The 19,600-nt window shown below is 42.8% G+C and overlaps 1 protein-coding gene across 1 annotated transcript; it reads left to right on the top strand.

The window, feature by feature from the left end:
• Window positions 1-2,982: 2,982 nt before the first annotated feature.
• UQCRB (ubiquinol-cytochrome c reductase binding protein) lies at window positions 2,983-7,949 on the top strand. The gene is made up of 4 exons (XM_069854399.1): window positions 2,983-3,061; window positions 4,643-4,714; window positions 6,420-6,586; window positions 7,708-7,949. Exons 1-4 carry the CDS (start codon window positions 3,043-3,045, stop codon window positions 7,783-7,785), a joined length of 336 nt encoding a protein of 111 aa, XP_069710500.1. The 5' UTR covers window positions 2,983-3,042; the 3' UTR covers window positions 7,786-7,949.
• The last annotated feature ends 11,651 nt before the right edge of the window (window positions 7,950-19,600 follow it).

The raw sequence follows: 19,600 nt of genomic DNA, 5'->3' as shown, positions 1-19,600 counted from the left end.
AGAACTGGCTAGTGACCTATTCCCTGCCTTGCCTTCCGTCTTCCCCCCTCACATTCCCTCCCAAAAATTAGAATAACAGATTAATGTAGTAGTGAAGAAGTGACGTGTTTACCTGCTTTCATCTTAACAGCTAATAACGGTATTGTTTTCCTTGTACAGTGGAAGAAAGTACACTATTGCATATGTGAAGCCCTTCACATTAAAAGGGCATTTTTCAACAGGTTTAAAAGGCGATTTTTGTGAAGCTGGCTGCTGAAGTTAATATCCTTGAAGCTGCACAGTGAAACTTGTTTTGACCTATCAAAGAAAGAAAACAAACTGAATCTAGGCAAATATCAGAAAGAAAATAAGCTCCTTCTAGATTTCAAGGACGTGTATAGTTTTTATTTTAAGTCACTTTTCTCTTCCCCATGTTGAGGAGGGGAAGCAGTTTTTCCCCACCCCTGCAAGATCTTTATGGCTTCTGGGGTTGTTTAGCCTGGAGAAGAGGAGGCTGAGGGGAGACCTCATTGCTTTCTATAAATACCTGAAATGAGGTTGTAGAGAGGAGGGTGCTGGCCTCTTCTTTCAAGTGACAGGGGACAGGACAAGAGGGAATGGCCTCAAGCTCTGCGAGGGGAGGTTTAGGCTGGACATTAGGAAAAATTTTTCACAGAAAGGGTCATTGGGCACTGGAACAGGCTGCCCAGGGAGGTGGTTGAGTCACCTTCCCTGGAGGTGTTTAAGGCACGGATGGACGAGGTGCTAAGGGGCATGGTTTACTGTTTGATAGGAATGGTTGGACTCCATGATCCTGTGGGTCTCTTCCAACCTGGTTATTCTGTGATTCTATGATTATACAGGTAACCATACAAAAAGAATAGTAGTATATACTTAGTTGACAGAGTTACCTTGCTTAGTTGTAACACCTGAAGTAAATGCTAACATTGGCAATTGTGGGAGTATTATAAGTACCTAATCCTATCGGCAAACAAATCATATGAATACAGAATTATCAAGTGCTTCAGAGTGTATTTGGGTAAAGTGAAGAAACTGACTAAAACCAAATGCAAACTGCCTGATAGTTTATGCTTTAAAGGTTTCTGTTCTTGCTCACGAAATGGTTTGGGAAGCTGAAGTCCAGATGTCTTCATTTGGATTTAAGCTTATTTAATGAAAAAAAGTGTCAATGTTTTAAAAACTTAGTGTTGGAGCTTAAGATACCAATTTGAGTTGCAGAAGTGTAAGAGCCTGAAGATTTTGTATGCAGGCAGAAGAATAAAGTTCAAAAGGTCAAATTCCCCTAACAGATGAGAAATACAGTAAGTTTAAAGAGACCTTTAAAGAATGAGAATAGTAGTGATCTCTGGATCACAGGTCAGGTCTTATGCAAAATAAAAACCTGCAATTTGAATTACAACACTCAAGAAAAGGAGCGTCGTCAGAACAAGCAGTGTGCAGAATGATTTACTGGGACATCTTCACTTGAAACACAGTAAAAAGCCACATTAATTGTCTGCAATATATATCTGAGAAGCTCTCTCTTGTTCCCGTATTCCCCACTCTGTTGGCCTGGGAAGATCACTTGGAATTTTCTGTTGAGTAGACTGTTCTTGCTGGTGATGCATGTTTCCTCTAAAGTGGTGGCTGAAATGTAATGGCTAAACACTTCCCCTATTCTTTCCTTTGAAGTAAAAATACATAAGTCTAATGTGCTTAGATTTTGACTGTATTAAGTCCTAATAACAAACTATAGTCTTCAAACAATCTAGTAAAAATTAATGTTCCTAGTAAACAATGTTATTTGAAAGTATGCGGGTTTCTAATGCCAAATAGTTTGCTTTTGCAGATTTATTCCACTGTCCTTATGATTTTGTCACATTATGTGACAAACCATACTACAGAATAAGTCTCTTTTGAATGCCTTAAACTTAAGCTTCTAATTACTTTAATATTTTTAAATGATTGCTGCCAGAGCTAAGCTAGTTTCTTTGAAATGTTAAATGCTTATGCCAAAATAGCTTCCCAGAAATGTCATGAAGAAAGGAAGCAAAAGATTTCATATCGGTGATAAAAAGGAAGAAAGGATAGCACCTCCCATACAAGGACAGGCTGAGAGAGTTGGGGTTGTTCAGCCTGGAGAAGAGAAGGCTCCGAGGAAACTTTATAGCCACCTTCCAGTACCTGAATGGGCCTACAAGAAAGCCAGGGAGGGACTTTTTAAAGGGCACAAAGAGATAGGACTAGGGGCAATGGCTATAAACTGGTAAGGGGAAGACTTAGACTAGACATAAGGAGGGATTTCTTCACCGTGAGAGTGGTGAGGCACTGGAAAGGGTTTGCCAGAAAAGTTGTGGCTGCCCCATCCCTGGAGGTGTTCAGGGCCAGGTTGGATGGGGCCTTAGGCCACCTGGTCTGGTGGGAGGTGTCTCTGCCCATGGCAGGGGGTTGGAACTGGGTGATCTTTAAGGTCCCTTCCAACACAAACTATTCTATGAGTTAAACCATCCTCAGACTCACAGGCTTCCCCACACCTGCCCTGGGCCCTTGTTCCTCTGCCCAGAGGCGGCAGCGCTGATGACAGGAGCTCCTGTGCCAGAGTGAGTTGGAAAAGACCTTTGAGATCATCGAGCCCAACCGCACCTGTCCACTGCTAAACCACATCCCTCAGCACTTCATCTACCCGGCTTTTAAACACCTCCAGGGACAGTGACTCAACCACCCCCTGGGCAGCTGTTCCAGCGCCCGAGAACCCTTTCAGTGAAGAAATTTTTCCTGATGTCTAACCAGAACCTGCGCTGGTACAAATCGAGGCAACTCCCTCTCATCCTGTCACGGGGGAGAAGAGACCAGCGCCTGCCCCGCTACAACCTCCCATCCCGGAGCTGTGTGGAGCTAAGCCTCCCCTCAGGCTCCCTCTCTGCGGGCCGCACACCCCCGCTCTCTCGCCCCTCGCTGCCCGTAGCAACGCTCTGGGGGCGGTGCCATGCGCGGTCCCGCCCCGACGCGCACGCGCAGGCGACTCCGCGCGGTTCCCAGCGGGCAGCGCGCGCCGAGGTCAACATGGCGGCCAGGACGACCGGTGAGGCGGCGGCGGGGATAGAGGGGGCCGCAAGGGCGGCGCGGGGGCCGCGCTGCTCGCACGGGAGCAGGGTCCGGCCCGGAGCGGCGTGGGCCGCGCTGGGTGTGCGGAGTCACTGCGGGCTTTGGGTCGGAAGGGACATTAAAGGTCACCCAGTTCCACCCCTCCTGCCCTGGGCAGGGACACCTCCCACCAGACCAGGCTGCTCAAGGCCACATCCTACCGGGCCTTGAACACCTGCAGGGGTGGGGCAGCCACAGCTTCCCTGGGAAACCTGTGCCTCACCGCCCTCATAGTGAAGAATTTCCTCTTAACATATAGTCTAAATCATCCCTCCTCCACTTTAAAGCCACTGCCTCTATTCCTATCGCTACAAGCCTTTGTGAACAGTTCCTCCCCGGCTTTCTTGTAGCCCCTTCAGGTACTGGGAGGTCGCTATAAGGTCTTCCTGGAGTTTTCTCCAGTCTGAATAACCCCAACTCTCTCAGCCTGTCCTCGTATGGGAGGTGCTCCAGCCCTCAGATCATCTTTGTAGCCCTCCTCTGGACCTGTTCCAACAGTTCCGTATCCTTCTTATGGTGGGGATTCCAGAACTGGACACAGTGGTCAGGTGGGGTTCTCACAAGAGGGAAATAGAGGGGCAGAATCACCTCCCTTGACTGGGTACACCTTGGCTGGCCACAGTTTTTTTAATGTGGCCCAGGATGTGGTTGGCCGCCTGGGCTATGAGCATGCATTGCTGGCTGGTGTTGATCTTCTCATCAACCAGCACTCCCAAATCCTTCTCTGCAGGGCTTGTCTCAATCATGTCATCCTCCATCCTGTATTGAAACTGCAGATTGCCCCAGTCCAGGTGCAATAATATAGTGACCTTGAAATGTTATTAACCCATAGTGAGAGCTGTGGAACTTAAATAAATTATTTGAAAAGCATAATCACAGAATGGTTTAGATTGGAAGGGACCTTAAAGCTCATCCAGTTCCAATCCTTCTGCCATGTGCAGGGACACCTCCCACCAGACCAGGCTGCTAAAGGCCCTGTCGAACCTAGCCTTGAACACCTCCAAGGAGGGGGCATCCATGACTTCTCTGGGCAACCTGTTCCAGTGCCTCACCACCCTTGCAGTAAAAAAAAGTCTTCTTAAATCTAAATCTACTCTCCTTCAGCTTAAAACCTTTACCCCTCATGCTATCACTGCACTCCTTGATAAAAAGCCCTTCCCCAGCTTTGCTTTTGCTTTATGTAGAACATTATGATTTTTCCTCAAGTAAGAATTATGGAGCCTGAATGTATTGGTGCTGTCATTGACAGTGACCTGTTAGCATTGTTCCAAGCCTTAAAACACTCTGTTATTCATATTTAGTGAAATAGAGGTCAAATTGTTGTAGGTAACAAGCACTCGTTCTGCCTAGTCAGTGTCAGCTAAGAGATACTGAAAAGCAGAGAGGCCAAGTCATGTATGTTCAAGTTCAGACTTGGTGTATCGTTGCATTACTGCATGTGAAGGAGGCCAGGAAATATTTGTGTACTGTCATAGTAGTGTGTAAGTGTTGAATTTTATCTGATGATGGTCACGTTCAGTTGCAGGAGGCGGTCGCCTTATAGACAAGATTCGCAAGTGGTACTATAATGCAGCTGGATTCAACAAACTTGGTAAGTGTTTTATTGAGTTTTAAAAATTTTGCATTTGTAGCAATCCTCAAACTAATTATGGTTCATAACTGATGTATGTATGCTTACTTTGGTGTAAGTATTTTTTATCAAAATTAGCTACTACTACTACTGTGGGGGAAAAGTTAGCAATAGCGTCAGCCATAGTGATTGCTACCTAGTAAGGAATCAGTGACTTTTCTGTTACTCCATTGTTTGTTCTTGCTTTCAGTGAAATAACTTCTAACTGCCAAGTTTAAGCTGGGGCAGTTAAAAAAACTTTCACGAAGTAGTTCTGAAACCTTGATGATTTATTGGTTCCCACTGACAGCAGTCATCTGTCTGTAATATTTACACAAAGTATCTAAAGTTCAAGAAAGGATTTAGTTAGGTCTGCCCTTTGTATCACCATAACTTCACTTGATGTCTGTCTGGTCTATGCAGAGGTGCAGTGGATGTGAAAATAGTGTTTCTTTAAGCAGAGGAGGTTATCTTGATGCTGTTGACTTCAATTTGCTCAGAGTTATTACCAAGTTAATTTCAACTATGTAGATGGCATAACTGTTCTTGAATGACGAGAGAATCTGAATATTCAGAGGCTGTAATTTACTGCTGACCACAATATGAGCAAATAATTTGAAGGAGGTTAACATACTTGCCCTGGAGAAGTTAGAAAAAAGTTGTCAGATGACTGTAGAGGAATAAGCTTAGGTCTTTGCTGCAGAGGTGCTGCGCTTAGCCCTTCTTTTTGTATCTGTCTGCTGAAATTCTTAAATGCATTAATACTTTTTGCTGCTTTTCTGGGCAAGCAACTGAAAACTGAGGAGAAACACGCAATTTAATCTTGTGATTAAACTAGCAGCCACATTCACTGTGCCTTTGAAATAAATTACAAGACTGAATTCAAGAATAAATTTCTGGTTTATTGAGAGACCACTGCCAATTCAGTCACACCAGATCAAAACCTTTAACCACGGTCAGTAGGTCACTCTTGGAATCTGCATTAGACTTGGAATGTTACAGAAGTAACAGTTTGTCCTATGCTTTTAATACTGAAACTTAAAACAGGGTTGGTTAAATTTCAATAATCTCTTGTTGCATGCAGTGTGGGAGTGTTCTTGGCTTTGAGAAGACTAGGTGCTTTCTCTGATTTAACTCGGATTTGAGATGGTGCGAGAGGGAACCAGCTTGCACTTAAATATCTAGCTTCAGGTTTCCATAGCTTAATGTAGCCAGTGGCAATCTAGTCATTATGTATAGTGGAGTTTAGAGAATAATTCTTCGGTACTGGAGCAGCCACATCTGTGTTTGACTGACTAATGGATTCAGAACTCTCAAACCCTTTACCTTCACAGTCATCTTAAATACAGTTAGATGGATGTAAGGCCGCTCCTCAGATCCAGAATAGTTATTGTTCTGTGTATATATACTCTTATGAAACACATTGAATTAAAAACCCCTTTTTCCCCATTCCTCCTTAAGAAAAGGAGTAAAACCGAGTAAATGGAATATATGAAAGCTGGTGTTTTAAAGTTTGTTCTCCGTGAGCAATTAGTGCTTACCTTCTCCTGAATTGGTTTGGGTTTTCTTTATAATTTTGCATTGGAAGTGTTTTGCCTATGTTATGTAGAAAAATCATCAGTTTTTCAATCCTGAGTCTTACATGAGAACACTTACCCGGTGATACTGTAAAATCTTCTTGGTACAGGATTAATGCGAGATGATACATTGTATGAAGATGATGATGTAAAAGAAGCACTGAAGAGACTTCCGGAAGATGTTTACAATGAGAGAATATTTCGCATAAAGAGAGCACTTGACTTAAGCCTGAAACATCGGATCCTTCCAAAAGACCAGTGGGTGAAGTATGAAGAGGTACGTGTACTGAGTGTTTCCAAGGTGGAAGTCTTACAAGGCACTGCTATGACTGGTCTTTGGGGTTTTCTGTCTTCAGAGACACATGCTTGTGTGCACTTTGTGAGTAAATTAGTGTGTCTTGTAAGATACCTCTGGTAAACACAGCTTTTCATTCCTGTTTAGAAATTTTTATTTTTCAGTGGAAATTACAAAAATTTTCTCAAGATGATGAAAGCTTACACTACAGCTTAGAGCCATAGCACGTTGTCTGGATTCAGACAAAATATTTCTGCTAAGCTGTCGGGTAGACACTGTAACTAGCTTAGAAGTCTTACAAAAGGTCTCTTGTTTTTCTGATGAATTTCATTGTCTTATAGAAAATCTTGAGCCAAAGCTTTTATTCATGAATATGTCAAAAAGGAATAACTTTAAAGGGAAATCTTGCATTAAAATAAGTGTCATCATTTGAAAAACAAACTGCACCTTCCTTTTCAGATGTAAATAAATTTTTTTTTGTGCTGGATTGACTCACAGACTTTGCATTACTGTCCATCTTGGCTTTCTTCAAGTTACAAGGCAGAAAGGAATCTTATCACTTAACTTCTGCTTACAGGCTACTGTAAGGGTATATAAACAGAGGCTCTTTCTTGTGGCATTATTGTTCATACTTAGGTAGCTACTGCATTGGATAACTGTTTGTGTAGTTCCTTAAGCAGCAGTTCGGTTTGTAAGTGTTACACATGGCCACGGTGTTCCACTGAATCCAAGTTTACAGTGCTGTTTAGAAGTTAAGTTCAAAATGAGTTCCTCCAGAGTATTATAGTTGAACTTTGAACTAATTAACATGGATTTTGTACATTTGTGAATCTGCCAAAAGAACATTGTTTCTAAAGGTGTAGCTGGAAGCATCACTTTGCTTGTTAATGTTGGCGAAGCATTAGGAATTAGTTATTGCTGCAGTCTTGGCAGATACAAAGTTTACCTTTCAGAGTAAGTAATGTTTGATTTCTTTTTTTTTTTCTTGTTAAGCTGGGTTTTGGTCAAATCTGAGGAGGAATCTGAGGCAAGTAATCTGAAGGAATGGCCTGAGATGTTTCTGGACCTCCCTATAAGTTTAAATATATTCTCTTCTTTTTCAGGATAAGCATTATCTTGAACCGTACCTAAAAGAAGTAATCCGCGAAAGACTTGAAAGAGAAGCGTGGAACAAGAAATAACTATTGAACTACTTCGTGCAAATATCCACATATTTCTGATATTTTTAAACATTTGGTTATAGAAGCCTACCGGGAGGCAAATGTGAGGCTGAGGAATACTGTTTCAGCGTGTTCATTGAATCTGCTCATCCAACTAAAATAAACATGTCAAAGTATAAAATCTACTTGGAAGAGTTCTTTGTAAATGTTAACAGGCTAATGTTCAGATCTTTCCTATGAGCATATACATTACATACTAGCTTAGTGGTATGCAGTCTTCGTTCCAGCTTTTTGATTCTTACTCTTCTCATAGCACAGCTGTTTTCTGCATTTGTAGGGTTAGGTAAGAAACATGCAAGCCTGTTGGTGCTAGTTGCTCTGTTAAATTAAAAAGGTTTTTCTTTTCTTTCCTTTGTCACTTCTCCCTGGAGACAATACTGGACCGGTGCTTGATGTTACGATGGCATCATGAGACAGTAGAATGTAATATTTTGTGCATCTAAATACATTCATAGTCGAATAACTTAAAACATAGATTATTTCTTAATCACAAAATCAGGGCGTGTTTTGCTAGCATTTTATACCATATAGATTGTAAATCCTTAAAAGGCTGTTTTCATAAAAACATAATGTCTGTCTCACTGCAGTTTCTTGAGACTTTTTATCCTTTTAAAAAGTAAAAATGTTATGCTGATGTGCTTTCAACCACTTAATTAACTTCTCTTATATTTTATTCATGGACTAAAGCACACTGTTGTTTAGTGATTGTTATCAAGTATTTTAAACTATCAGGCTTAATGACATTAGAGATATACATGGAATTCAAGTGCTGCTTAAAAACAGAAGGAATTCAGTTGTATCTGGAAAATACCAGCCCTCACTGGCTGAAGACCTTGAGTTTAGTCTTTCATCATTTAATGGTAGTGTTAATTTGAGACCAATTTTGATATTACATGTGAAATTTGCAGGCTATCACATAGAGCCCTTTTTGTGAAGTACACAATCTTGTGTGATAATCCCAGTGTTTCTTTTTTCCTGTTATGCATGCTTGTCTGCCAAATACAAGAATATAGTGACTGAAAGCTATAACAGTTCAGGAAAAAAACAAAATTGCATAAATACAGAACAAACAGTGTCTGTAGTTCTGGATTGGTATGACCAGGAAAATATAATATTGGATTAGAAGATAGACTGGAAACTGTCTTTTAGCTTTGCTCATCTTTCTGTTACTAACCTTCATCTGCCTGCTCTGGTTGCTGTAGAATGGATACAGTGATCCCTAGGTGAAATAGTTATTTAAAAACTTCACAGCCTGATGTGATAAAATGCTACAAAAATATCTGCATCACCATTGTTTCTTGGAAGTCTATAGGGGGATGATATTAAGAATGCGAGTTTTCTTTCATCTGCTATAGTAAAATCTTAGGGTTAAAGCATACAGAATTTGATGAATTTTTGAGAACTCTGATTTTCTTCCAAGAGACGAATAGGGCTTGAAGTTTCACACTTCAGTTTATGGCATTATTAGAATACATAATTTTTCTAATGGAATTAGAACTGTTTCATTATCTGTGCTCCAATTGGCCTAACAGATATGAAATCACTGACCTCTTCACACTCAAATTTAACATTTTAAAAGTCAGAAGTGAGTAGCTGAAGTTAATAAAAGAGTCTTCAAAGTGATGTTTATAGCATCTCGGGGAGGAGAGAAAAGGAAGCCATGTTAAGAGCTCGCCTGTTCACTGAGGCTGAGGTTGTTTGACAGCTTCATTTACACATGTTTTCAGATGCTTCTGACTTGGATTGATCATTTTTAACTTCAAGTTCCAATTATGTGCAGTAGTATCCCATTGAAGTATTTTGGAAAGGTTCAACGGATGCTGTTTAGTTGTATCTTAGAATTATATTGGTAAGGAAAATGTATTTGTTGGGTTTTTGGCAGAGATGGCTGTGTAGTCTTTAAGACATTCAGGAAAATCTAGAAATAGTGAGAAACAGAGGAAGAAGGTGGATGTAAAAGGGTATCTGTTGCCTGGGAACCAGCAGCTTTGTGTTAGATACTGCAAACTCTTATCTAGAATATGTGATGTGAGATTTGGATGCTTGTGCTACTGGCTAATAGACAAGTAACTTGGAAGACATTTCATATTTCACCCTCTGGTGTTCCCCTCTTTGCATGCTGAGCTACTAGCAGTGATCTGTAGCTGGAGGAAACAGTTTTCTTGTGTAAAAGATCTGAATCATGCTGGTGAGGAGCTGGAGGGTCAGTGTGATTCCCATTTTTTGATCCTTAACATTTATCCTTAAAAATTTGGGATGGGAAGGAATAGACTTGAAAATATTAGGGATTTTCAGATCTGTAATTTCCTTGTAATGCTTCCTTCCCACCTGTGCAGCTTTCTGTGGGACTCTGCCGTATTCCTTGTATGGGCTGTGTGCTCCTCTATGAATGATTCAGGACTGCAGCCATGAGCTTTCTAGCTGCAAAATTGCCTCATTTTAAGGAAAACCATTGTAATAGTAAAGGAGGTCCAACTGCCAGAGGTAAAAAGACAGTCTGAAGGTGAAGTAAAGAGCATTGTGGTTTGGAGAACTGGGTTTTTCTCCTGTGGCTGTAAAGAGGTGGTTCTACAACATTGAGCAAGATGCTCGGTTCATAGAAACTCACCAAGTATTTTGCTAAATGCTTAATATGTGGTGTATTGGGCTATGGCTGCAGAAGTAGATTTTTCCTGGACTCTTCTGAATATTTGGTGGAAGTGTCGGTATTCATCCAGACACAAAAATGGGTGGTAGAGATGGTGGTACCAGGAGCAAATCTTGCAGGGATTCTCACAGATTTGAAAAAGGCCTCCAATCCTTATTCCTCAGATGGTACATGCAGAAATACTTGTAAAGAAGCTGATACATTTGTGGCCTGCACAGTATGCAGAAAGCAAGGTTGAGCTGTGCGCTGAATAGGCTTGAAAAGAATTCTTGAATGAGAGAGGGGTTCCTGCTGGGAAAAACACAAACCTCCAATTTAAGGACATACAATGCACAAGGCAATGATGCATCTTGCATTTCCTTGGAAGCTGGCTTGGAAACCTTCATCTTCATTAATGTAGTTTTTTGGGTATAAATTCTATAAAAATTACATAAATCACTGAGGTCTGTTTGTAGTTTGAGTTCACATCTTTGCACATGTATATTATGCATGTCAAATTAAGAGGGAGTCTGAGTTGACATTGGTAATCATGCAGTTTGATGACAGTTTCAGCTTGAATTAATTTTCATCACTTTTAAGTGAGCCTAGGCTGTGCTTTAAGTTCTTTTATTAACTACATAGTGAAATATAAGTTAAATATATTTTGATTGTTTAAGATGGTGTTTGTTATGGCAGATTGATTTCTTTACGTTTTGAATCAGTCAACCTAGAAACAATGGATTTTTTTGCAGCTTTGTAACAAGAAACATATGCTTGTTTTACATCCAACTTCCATCCAAAGGAAAGCTACAGCAGATATAAATCTCATAAGCATTTTGATGAAACATCATGCTTGTCATTAAAATGGAACTGTTTTAGCCTTAATATGGTACACACATTCCTACTTGAAGCACTTTCTCTCTAGACAGTAAAGGTCAAAGATTATCATAAGGATTTCCCCTGTTGCACCCTTATGATCAGTTTTCATGGACCGAAACTGGCTGGGGTGAGGGCTGCCCTTGTAGTGCGGAGCAGGCAGAGGAAACCTGAGCCACCGCTGCTCCAGGGTAGACTGGGACTAGAACTCAGCTGACCTGAGCTGCCTTGAGTGACTTCACTTCTCTTAGCCTCTTTCAGCTGGTCTAAGGCCCAAAGGGCTAAGATCTTGAAAAATCTGTGGGGAAATATCTCCATTATAAACAATTTGGTTTAGCATCTAAGTGCCCTTGAAGAGCTAGACCTGATCCTAAAACTCCGTTTCCTCAAATTCCTCTGCAGGCTGTGCAAATCGTACGCTTCATTTGGCAGTTTTGTAGTTTTTTCAGTGTCAGACACTTGTTGGCTCACCCAGGGCCTCAGTGCTGGTGGTGCTGGGACGAGGTGACAGGCCGGTCTGATACCTTGAGGTGCCAGAAACGAAGCGCGCTTCTGCTTCCCTGACAAACCGAGTGTTCTCACAGTGTGTCTGAAGAAGGAGCCCTCAAGGTCTTCTACTCACTGATCATTTAATCATGGGCTCGATTCCTTTTTATTCGCTAAAAGGTGAGCATTCACTGTTCCCTTTATGCCCTAGTTCTCTAATTAATGTGTTTTCTGGAGTGCAGTGGGGCTGTTAGTCCTATTCGCTGACTGTTCTACTGTGAAAGATATAATTAACTGCACCAGGGAGAGACCCTGACTTGAGTAGTTTGGTTAGAGCTGTTTCCTAGGCTGCATCAAAATAAGGGCAATGCCTGACTTCACCTGCTTGGAGGCATTTACCTGCTTGGGCAATTACTGCTTACTGGTTGATTGTCTTCAGTCATGACTTCTGCCCTGCTCGGGTCTCTTCTGTGGTACCCAAGTGCTAAGCCAGCCCTGGGACCTAGACCAAGGAGTTAAGCCAAGGGCTTGGGTAAGGTATGCAGAACAGGTGAGGGACTGGGATAGACCCAAGATTAGAAAAGCAAGTGCAAGGATTTGGAGGAAGTGTAGCTAAAATAATCATAGAATCATAGAGTCATAGAATCATAGAATGGTTTGGGTTGGAAGGGACCTTCTAGTTCCAACTCCCATTAGATCAGGCTGCCCAAAGCCCCATTCAGCCTGGCCTTGAACACTTCCAGGGATGGGGCAGCCACAGATTCCCTGGGCAACCTGGTCCAGTGCCTCACCACTCTCGTACTGAAGAAATTCTTCCTTATATGTAGTCTAAGTTGACCTTAATCCCCTTTGCCTGCTTTAAGGGTGTGTGGTGAGGATGAGGTATTTATGTACAGACCAAAGATGGCCACTAAGAAGGGGGAGAAAGAAAAATGCATGGTTGAACATATTTTGGGAAATCGGACCTCAGAGTAGAAGAATGAGGAGAGGGAAGTATGTTGTGGTTAGGGAAAGGCCAGGGTGCTTTGTAGGCCACTGCAGAGGGTTAAACCTGTGTTTCTTAACTACAGGAACCTCAAGTTCATGGCATTCACTGAAACTGAAGTCTTCCCTAAAGAGTATGTGTCACCCATTGAACCAGATCATGAATGGAGCCCAAGCTGCTCTTGTTCTGCCTTCAGAGTGCCTAGATGCAGTCTAAGTGTCCATCTTCTCTGGCTCAACCGTATCTGTTTCTTTCTGTGAAAACCAGAATGGTTAGAATAGGATGCTCTTGAATACTACAGGGCAGCTCTGGGTTTGGGGTGACTCCATTTCTGCAGTGAAAGAGAAGCACTGGACCTTTCTCTTCCAAAGCCCAGGCAAGTGCCGGAATTGCTGTTGCCTTTTTATGAGCGTGTGCTTCGTCAGTTCCTGTACTAGGAAAGGATCTGGGGCTTGAAACCTGATCAGAAAGAGGTACCTCAGTGCAGCTGGGCTGAGCTCTCCTCAGCAGTTCCTGAAGTGGTTCCCTGCTGGCCTGTGCAGATCTGGTTCTTTGTGTCTAAATCTTCTGGATTGCATGGGGAGGCTGGATAGCAAGACATGGAGTTAAGCGGTGCTGCACTCAGTATTACAACACCTAAGCCCTTTTATGAAGCCTCATACTCCCTCTGTGGCCCAGCAGATTGAAATGATTGTTTATAAGCAGCAAAGCTCTGTGTCTAAAGCTCAGATCTCTTCAAGGCACTTCAGAGGATTTTTTGCCTGCAAGTTGTGCTCCCTGGTGGAGTATTAGCTTAAAAAGATACTGTTATGAAATAGTCATAAAAGCAGCTAGATATGTTTGGTTTACTTCAATTAACAAAAAAATCTCCAAATACTAAATGTTTCTCAGCTGCACTTTTGCCCTGAAGAAGACGGAAGAGAACTTCTTTAATTTTCCATCGGTGTATAAGCAGGCCTCCAGCGATGCTCAGCGCCCAGCCTGCCTGCTGGAGCTCATGAGACTGTCACGGCAGCATGGAGGTGGCTCTGATAGAAAGCAAAACATATTCTGCTGCCAGGTGAAGTTTGGCTCAGCTCTGCTGTGTGCGTTGCAAAAGCAGAGGTAGCAGAGAAGGGGTGAGATCAGAATTTCAGAGCTCTATGGAGGCAGTCATCTCTGCCTAGGAGCGCTTAGGCTCTAGCAGGGCAATGTCAGGACCTGGCTCTGCATTGGGTCTGCACTTAAATAGAGCAGCTGGAGATGCTTTATTTGAAAAAAAAACCCACAAAAAAAACCCCAAAGCCAAACAAACCCAAGCAACATGAACCAGAATAAAATAAATTCATGGGGAAAAGTAACAAAGCATGTTTTTTTTCAGAATTACAGCTGTCTTGTGGAGAGGCCATTGTTCCCATTATTAGACTGGTGATGTAATTATGACAGATTAGACATTTAGACCTATAGTTCAATGTTTGCACAAGGCAGCCCAGGTTCACCTGGCTTACCCCACAGAGTATCACTATCCATCCCATTCGTTGCCCAGGTCTTGAGGACAACTTTTGCTGGAAGCAGCATCTGCGGGACAACCCAAAGCTTTGCAACCATTCCCCCAAGCGGTTCTTGGTGCAGAGCTTGGGGTGCAAGTGCCTGGCTTTGCACAGCCTTGTTCTTACCTGATCACAGGCTCTCGCCATTTCTCATGGAAAGGAGAGATGTAGCCACTTCCACCCCTAGAGTTTTAGGGGATCTTGTTAATGAATTTTTATGCTTAGCTTTTCATATGTGTATGAAACCCAATGGCGTGGCTGGACACCTCCAAAACAGCCATTAAAGCCTTGATACTTTATAGTAATTCAAAAAGCTACTTCAAAAAGAACTTGAGGAGGTATGCTTTGAAAGGGAACTCCTCCAGCTGCTTCCACCCAGCACTTTAAAAACACATAAGACACAATGAAGCACGTGTTGACATAAATGAGCTTCAAAAAAACCATTGGATTATTTTGAAGGAATATAAACACACGTGGGGAGAGTTATCATCCTTCACCCAGCAAAACAATGACATCAGTGCAACTTGGACTGGGATCTGCCTTAAGATCTCCCAGATGTTGAAAACAGCACGGTTGCCCATTGGTTGCTCAGGGTAATTATAAACTGTCAAATGGAGGAGGCGAGGTTGGTTCTCAAAGGAAAAAACAGAAAAACTTTTGGGGAACTGAAGAAAAGATCCACTGTTCACAGCTGACACCCAAAACCACAACAGCCTCTGCTTAGGCCTGGCTTTGCCAGGCCAGTTTCACGGACTCACCTCAGAGCCCACCTTGTACCTGAGCTTGGGCGTGTTGTGTGGAGGGGATGAGCCTCTCAGCGAGAAATTCACTGTGGGGTGATTCTAGGGCTGCTTGCAAAACCTGTTGGCAGCATCTCCCAGTCTGGGGAGAGGGACCTGCTGCCCACTTCAGTTTTAGAAGCCCATCTGGTCCTGAAGCAGGAGATGCCAGACCTGACACTCGGACAGGAAGGGGGATCTGGGGAAAAGCTGCAGCCTTGCTGGCCCTGGGGTGAAACAACTTACCTGGCCCCAGAGCTGATCCCTCACTCGACCTGGACTGTGCAGCTGGAGGAGGGAGCCCCAGATGAGGTGTCAGTGTTGTGCTGCAGCGTAACAAGAGTTCAAGACTTTGGGGGCTGCAAGAAGATGGGGAGCAGGTCCCTGACACTGGGTGGCTCAAACACTTACCAGAGACTGTCCTCAGCTCAAATGTGTGTTTGTGCAGTTTCTGTGAAGCATCTGCTGTTCCTAGTGCAGGTCTGGTGAGCTTGTTTCAGGAACAAGTCCAGCTCCTCTCCTCCTACCCCTTCGCACCCACAAGCAGGGCACTGGACTAATGGGGTGTGCTCAGACTACCACCAACCCTTTGCTCAGCTCTTTGAAGGATGCTGGAAGGCACTAAGACTCTAAAGAGCCCTTGGGAGTCAGCAGCCCAAGTGCTGGGAGACGCTTTCGCCTCAGAGAGGCAATTTTGGAAACCTCTCATCCTGGTGTTTCCATGGGGTAACGTGTTGGTGAGCTGCCTCTCCGTTGCCCAGCAGCCCCAGCTCAGAGTTCCACTGGGGTCCAGCCATGCCATTCTCTGGGCTATCTGCCCTTCCTCCAGGTGGCGAGTAGCAGGGATGTCCATCTGTCCATCCAGCTCTCTGCAGCCCCAGGGTACGTGGCAGGGCTACCAGCTTGAGTTCACCAGTTCACAGCAGTACATCAGACTGTGAACGGGGTCAGATGAAGGCTGGAAGCGGTGTCACACCGCTGCAGTGGCACAGCCTCTGGCAGAGTGCAAGGAGGCCAGGTGGATGATAGCCTAGCAGGTATTTCTCCCAGGTGCCACAGGTTTGCTGAAGGGAGATTTCATCATCAGCAGAGAGAAACACATTACCCACTGCAAGCATTGCCCATCAAGGCAAGCTCACCCTGACGCAAGGTGGGGCTGTGCTGTAACAGTACAAGCACTGTCTGAGAGCCCTGGCATTGTCTTCTTCTCGTTTTTAATTTCATTTTTCAGGATGACAACACTTTAGAGGTTTATGACCAACAAGAGAATTTACTACTAAGTCATATACTGATGTAATGAAATCTAATATATACTGTGTAATGAGTTATGAGATGTTATTTAGTTTCAGGGTTTTATTACTTCAATCAGTTATGACCATATTTCCTTTTATATGATTGCTCACTCTTTAAACATACCAGATGACTGTATAAAGAACACCTAATAAAGTCTGGAGATGTTAAAATATAAATGTTTTAATTTTTTGCCATAAATTTGTTTTAGTTCTACCAGTGGTGGCTTTTGCACTGGAAGTGGTGCAGTCCTTGTTAGCAGTGCACACCTTGGTAGTGTTTTCTCAGATCCTCTGGAGGGAGGAGCCAAGCGGCCTGCTTCGTTATAAAGCATAGTTGATCACTAATCCTCATCCTTGCTGATTATGAAGAGAAATGGAAAGGGGTTTAGAATAAGACGAAAGACAGAAAACATCGATCTGTGATATAAGTCATTGTCTTAATTATGTTCTCATGTTTACCAGCATAACTGCAATATAGTCATCTTGGTTTCAAAAGGGAAGAATCAGGCTTATGGTCTTCAGTATCAAAATCAAATATATGAATGTTCTGTACATGCACCTTTTGGCAAGCCTCCTAATTTTTTCACGTTTATGCATTGTATTTTAAGGTCATTTGGGATAACATCATAGCAGTGGAATTATATAGCTGTGAAATAAGAATCAAATCTTTAATAAATCAATGTTTAAGTGAGTGAAGGACTTCAACTGCTGAACAAGTGCGGGAACCAAGCAGTGTAGAGACCCAGTCGTGATATGTTCATGCTGAGTGCTGGGTTCTCAAAAATTGTTGTAGAACACATTTTACAATGGTTAACAACTCTGCAGTAAGAATTTGTGTCCGCAGTAGTACAGATTGCAGCTGTTAGAAGGCTTTAGCATGCATCTGCTCTCTAGCAAGCTACCCGCTGTGGGCATGCAGAGGTGTCCAGCCCTTCTAGCTGGGGTGTCACCTGCCTGGTGGGGGAGGCAAAACCTGCCAATTAAATAAATTTTTTTAATAAAATAATATAAAATAAAATAAATTATAAATAATAAAGAAAATTTGTGATTTATTTAGTCTGATTGAAGTCCCCGCTGCTCCTGTGGCACAGACTTGCTCCCTCCTGCATCAGGCTGGGTATTTCTGCCTGGGCCAAGTGCTGGTCTTGACGTGCAGACAAGGCACCATTGCGGAGCTACTGCAGTCAGGTGGTGGAGCAGGGAACAGTCCCCTCTGTCTGCAAACTTCTGTTATAGGGGCTCAAAAGCAACAGTCAACAAACTGTTTGATATGAGACCTTGAAAACAGTCCTTGCAGCAGCGTGCGTGTTTCCATGGTGCTTTGTCCAAGATGTGGGGCTCTGGTGGCCAGGCTCACTCCAGCTGCTCAGCAGTGCAGGGAAAACTAACCTGTGCTGCACTAGGCTGGAATACTGAGCTGCTGCTTTCATGGGAGAGAGGTGAGCTGGGAGGAAAGGAGCCTGGCAAACCTAAGCATGCTGTAGATGTTTGTCTGGACAGCTTAAAGGAAGCGAAAACTGCCTCTTAGTCACAACTTCACCTAGAATTTGCAGCAACCAGAACAATTTTCAACATGTTTTGTCTGCTGTGGCTGTGGCTACCACCTGTATCACAGCCCAAGGATGACTTTGCTTGGAGGGATGATCCCTGCTGCTCTATTGCCTGTGACAGAAAGATGCCAGAGGCCTGTTTTGGCTGAAGTCCTTTCCTCATCCCCACCTCACCCTGCGAGCCCTGACAAGCCTGTGCCTTATTTTAGCTGTGGCTAGTACTGCTGCCCTCTGTAAATTCTTCCTTCTGGTTCTGCAAAGCAGAGTGTCATCTCAGGACAGTCCTTCCAGACAGTTGTTTATCAATTCAATATTTTTTTTTAATTGTAAGTACATCAAGATGCTGTACCTCTCCTAGTATGTATTCAATTATTCATTGAGATACTAGTAGAAGGGGAAAACCTCTAAATGACCCATCTCGCTTCTCCAGTCTGTAAGTATCTCCGTCACTAATTGGACAAATTTTAGGTGAAGAATTACAACAAGTAATGAAATAAAGACTTGACTATTCACAAATCCAGGAAAATAATTCAGCCAAAGAGAATCATACATCAAATAAATGGCCAAGCACACTTAAAATATGTCTTTGTACAGTAACAAGGCACAATTTAATCCTATTAAGAAAATGTTGGCAGTAGCTCAGTGTTTGGGAACATGCCACTGAACTGTCCTGCTGTAACCTTGGATGTAAGAAATGTTGAGACAAAGCAGCATACTCAGTTTGACACGTCTTTGCCCTTTAGGTCCTTAATGATGCAATGAATTACTAAAACATTTAATATTGTTTAGCTGCAGAAACTGTCTTATATGCAGAAGCTAAGCTATAACGTGCTTGTTAAATGTGCCCTATCTGCTGCTTTGTATCTGAAATTTATTTGCCTGTGAAGACAGGCTGAGAGATTTGGGATTGTTCAGCGTGGAGAAGGGAAGGCTCCAGGGAGACCTTATAGAAGCCTTCCAGTACTTAAAGGGGGCCCACAAGAAAGATGGATGGGGACTTTTGCAAGGACCTGTAGTCATAGGATGAGGGGTAATGGCTTTAAACTGAAAGAGGGTATATTTAGACCATGTCTTCCTTTTAGACCAAAGGAAGACAATCTTCCTTATGAGGATGGTGAGGTGCTGGTTCAAGTATCCGAGAGAAGTTGTGGATGCCCCATCCCTGGAGTTGTTCAAGGCCAGGCTGGATGAGGCTTTGAGCAATCTGATCTGGTGGAAGGTGCCCCCCATGGCAAGGGGATTGGAACTAGATGAATTTTAGAGTCCCTTCCAACCCAAGCCATTGTATATGATGCTACAATCTTCATAAAATACAGGTTTCCAAGCTATCTCAGGAGAGTAAGTTATATATTATTTTAATTTGCAAGAAACAAAATCTTTCTTCTGTATGTCTTACTCAAGGGATAAAAAGACAGGTTGGTTAGTTTCTCACTAGCCAAAAATTTAAGGAAAAATTGGAGGTTTTCTCAATTTTTTTTTTCACCTGGGTTATTCTGCTTTTACTTTGTCCCCAGTATTTTTAATAGGATCCATGACACTTTTCTTTCCTAAGGGTATTTTGGATGTGGCACTCAGCTGCCAAAACAATTGACTTATCTTATTTCTAATTAAGAAGGATTTAATATATACCATAGGAAAGATAGAATGGCTATA

Source organism: Phaenicophaeus curvirostris, chromosome 3 (genome assembly GCF_032191515.1).
Source record: "Phaenicophaeus curvirostris isolate KB17595 chromosome 3, BPBGC_Pcur_1.0, whole genome shotgun sequence".
Lineage (NCBI taxonomy): Eukaryota > Metazoa > Chordata > Aves > Cuculiformes > Cuculidae > Phaenicophaeus > Phaenicophaeus curvirostris.
This window is presented reverse-complemented; position numbering and strand designations above follow the sequence as displayed.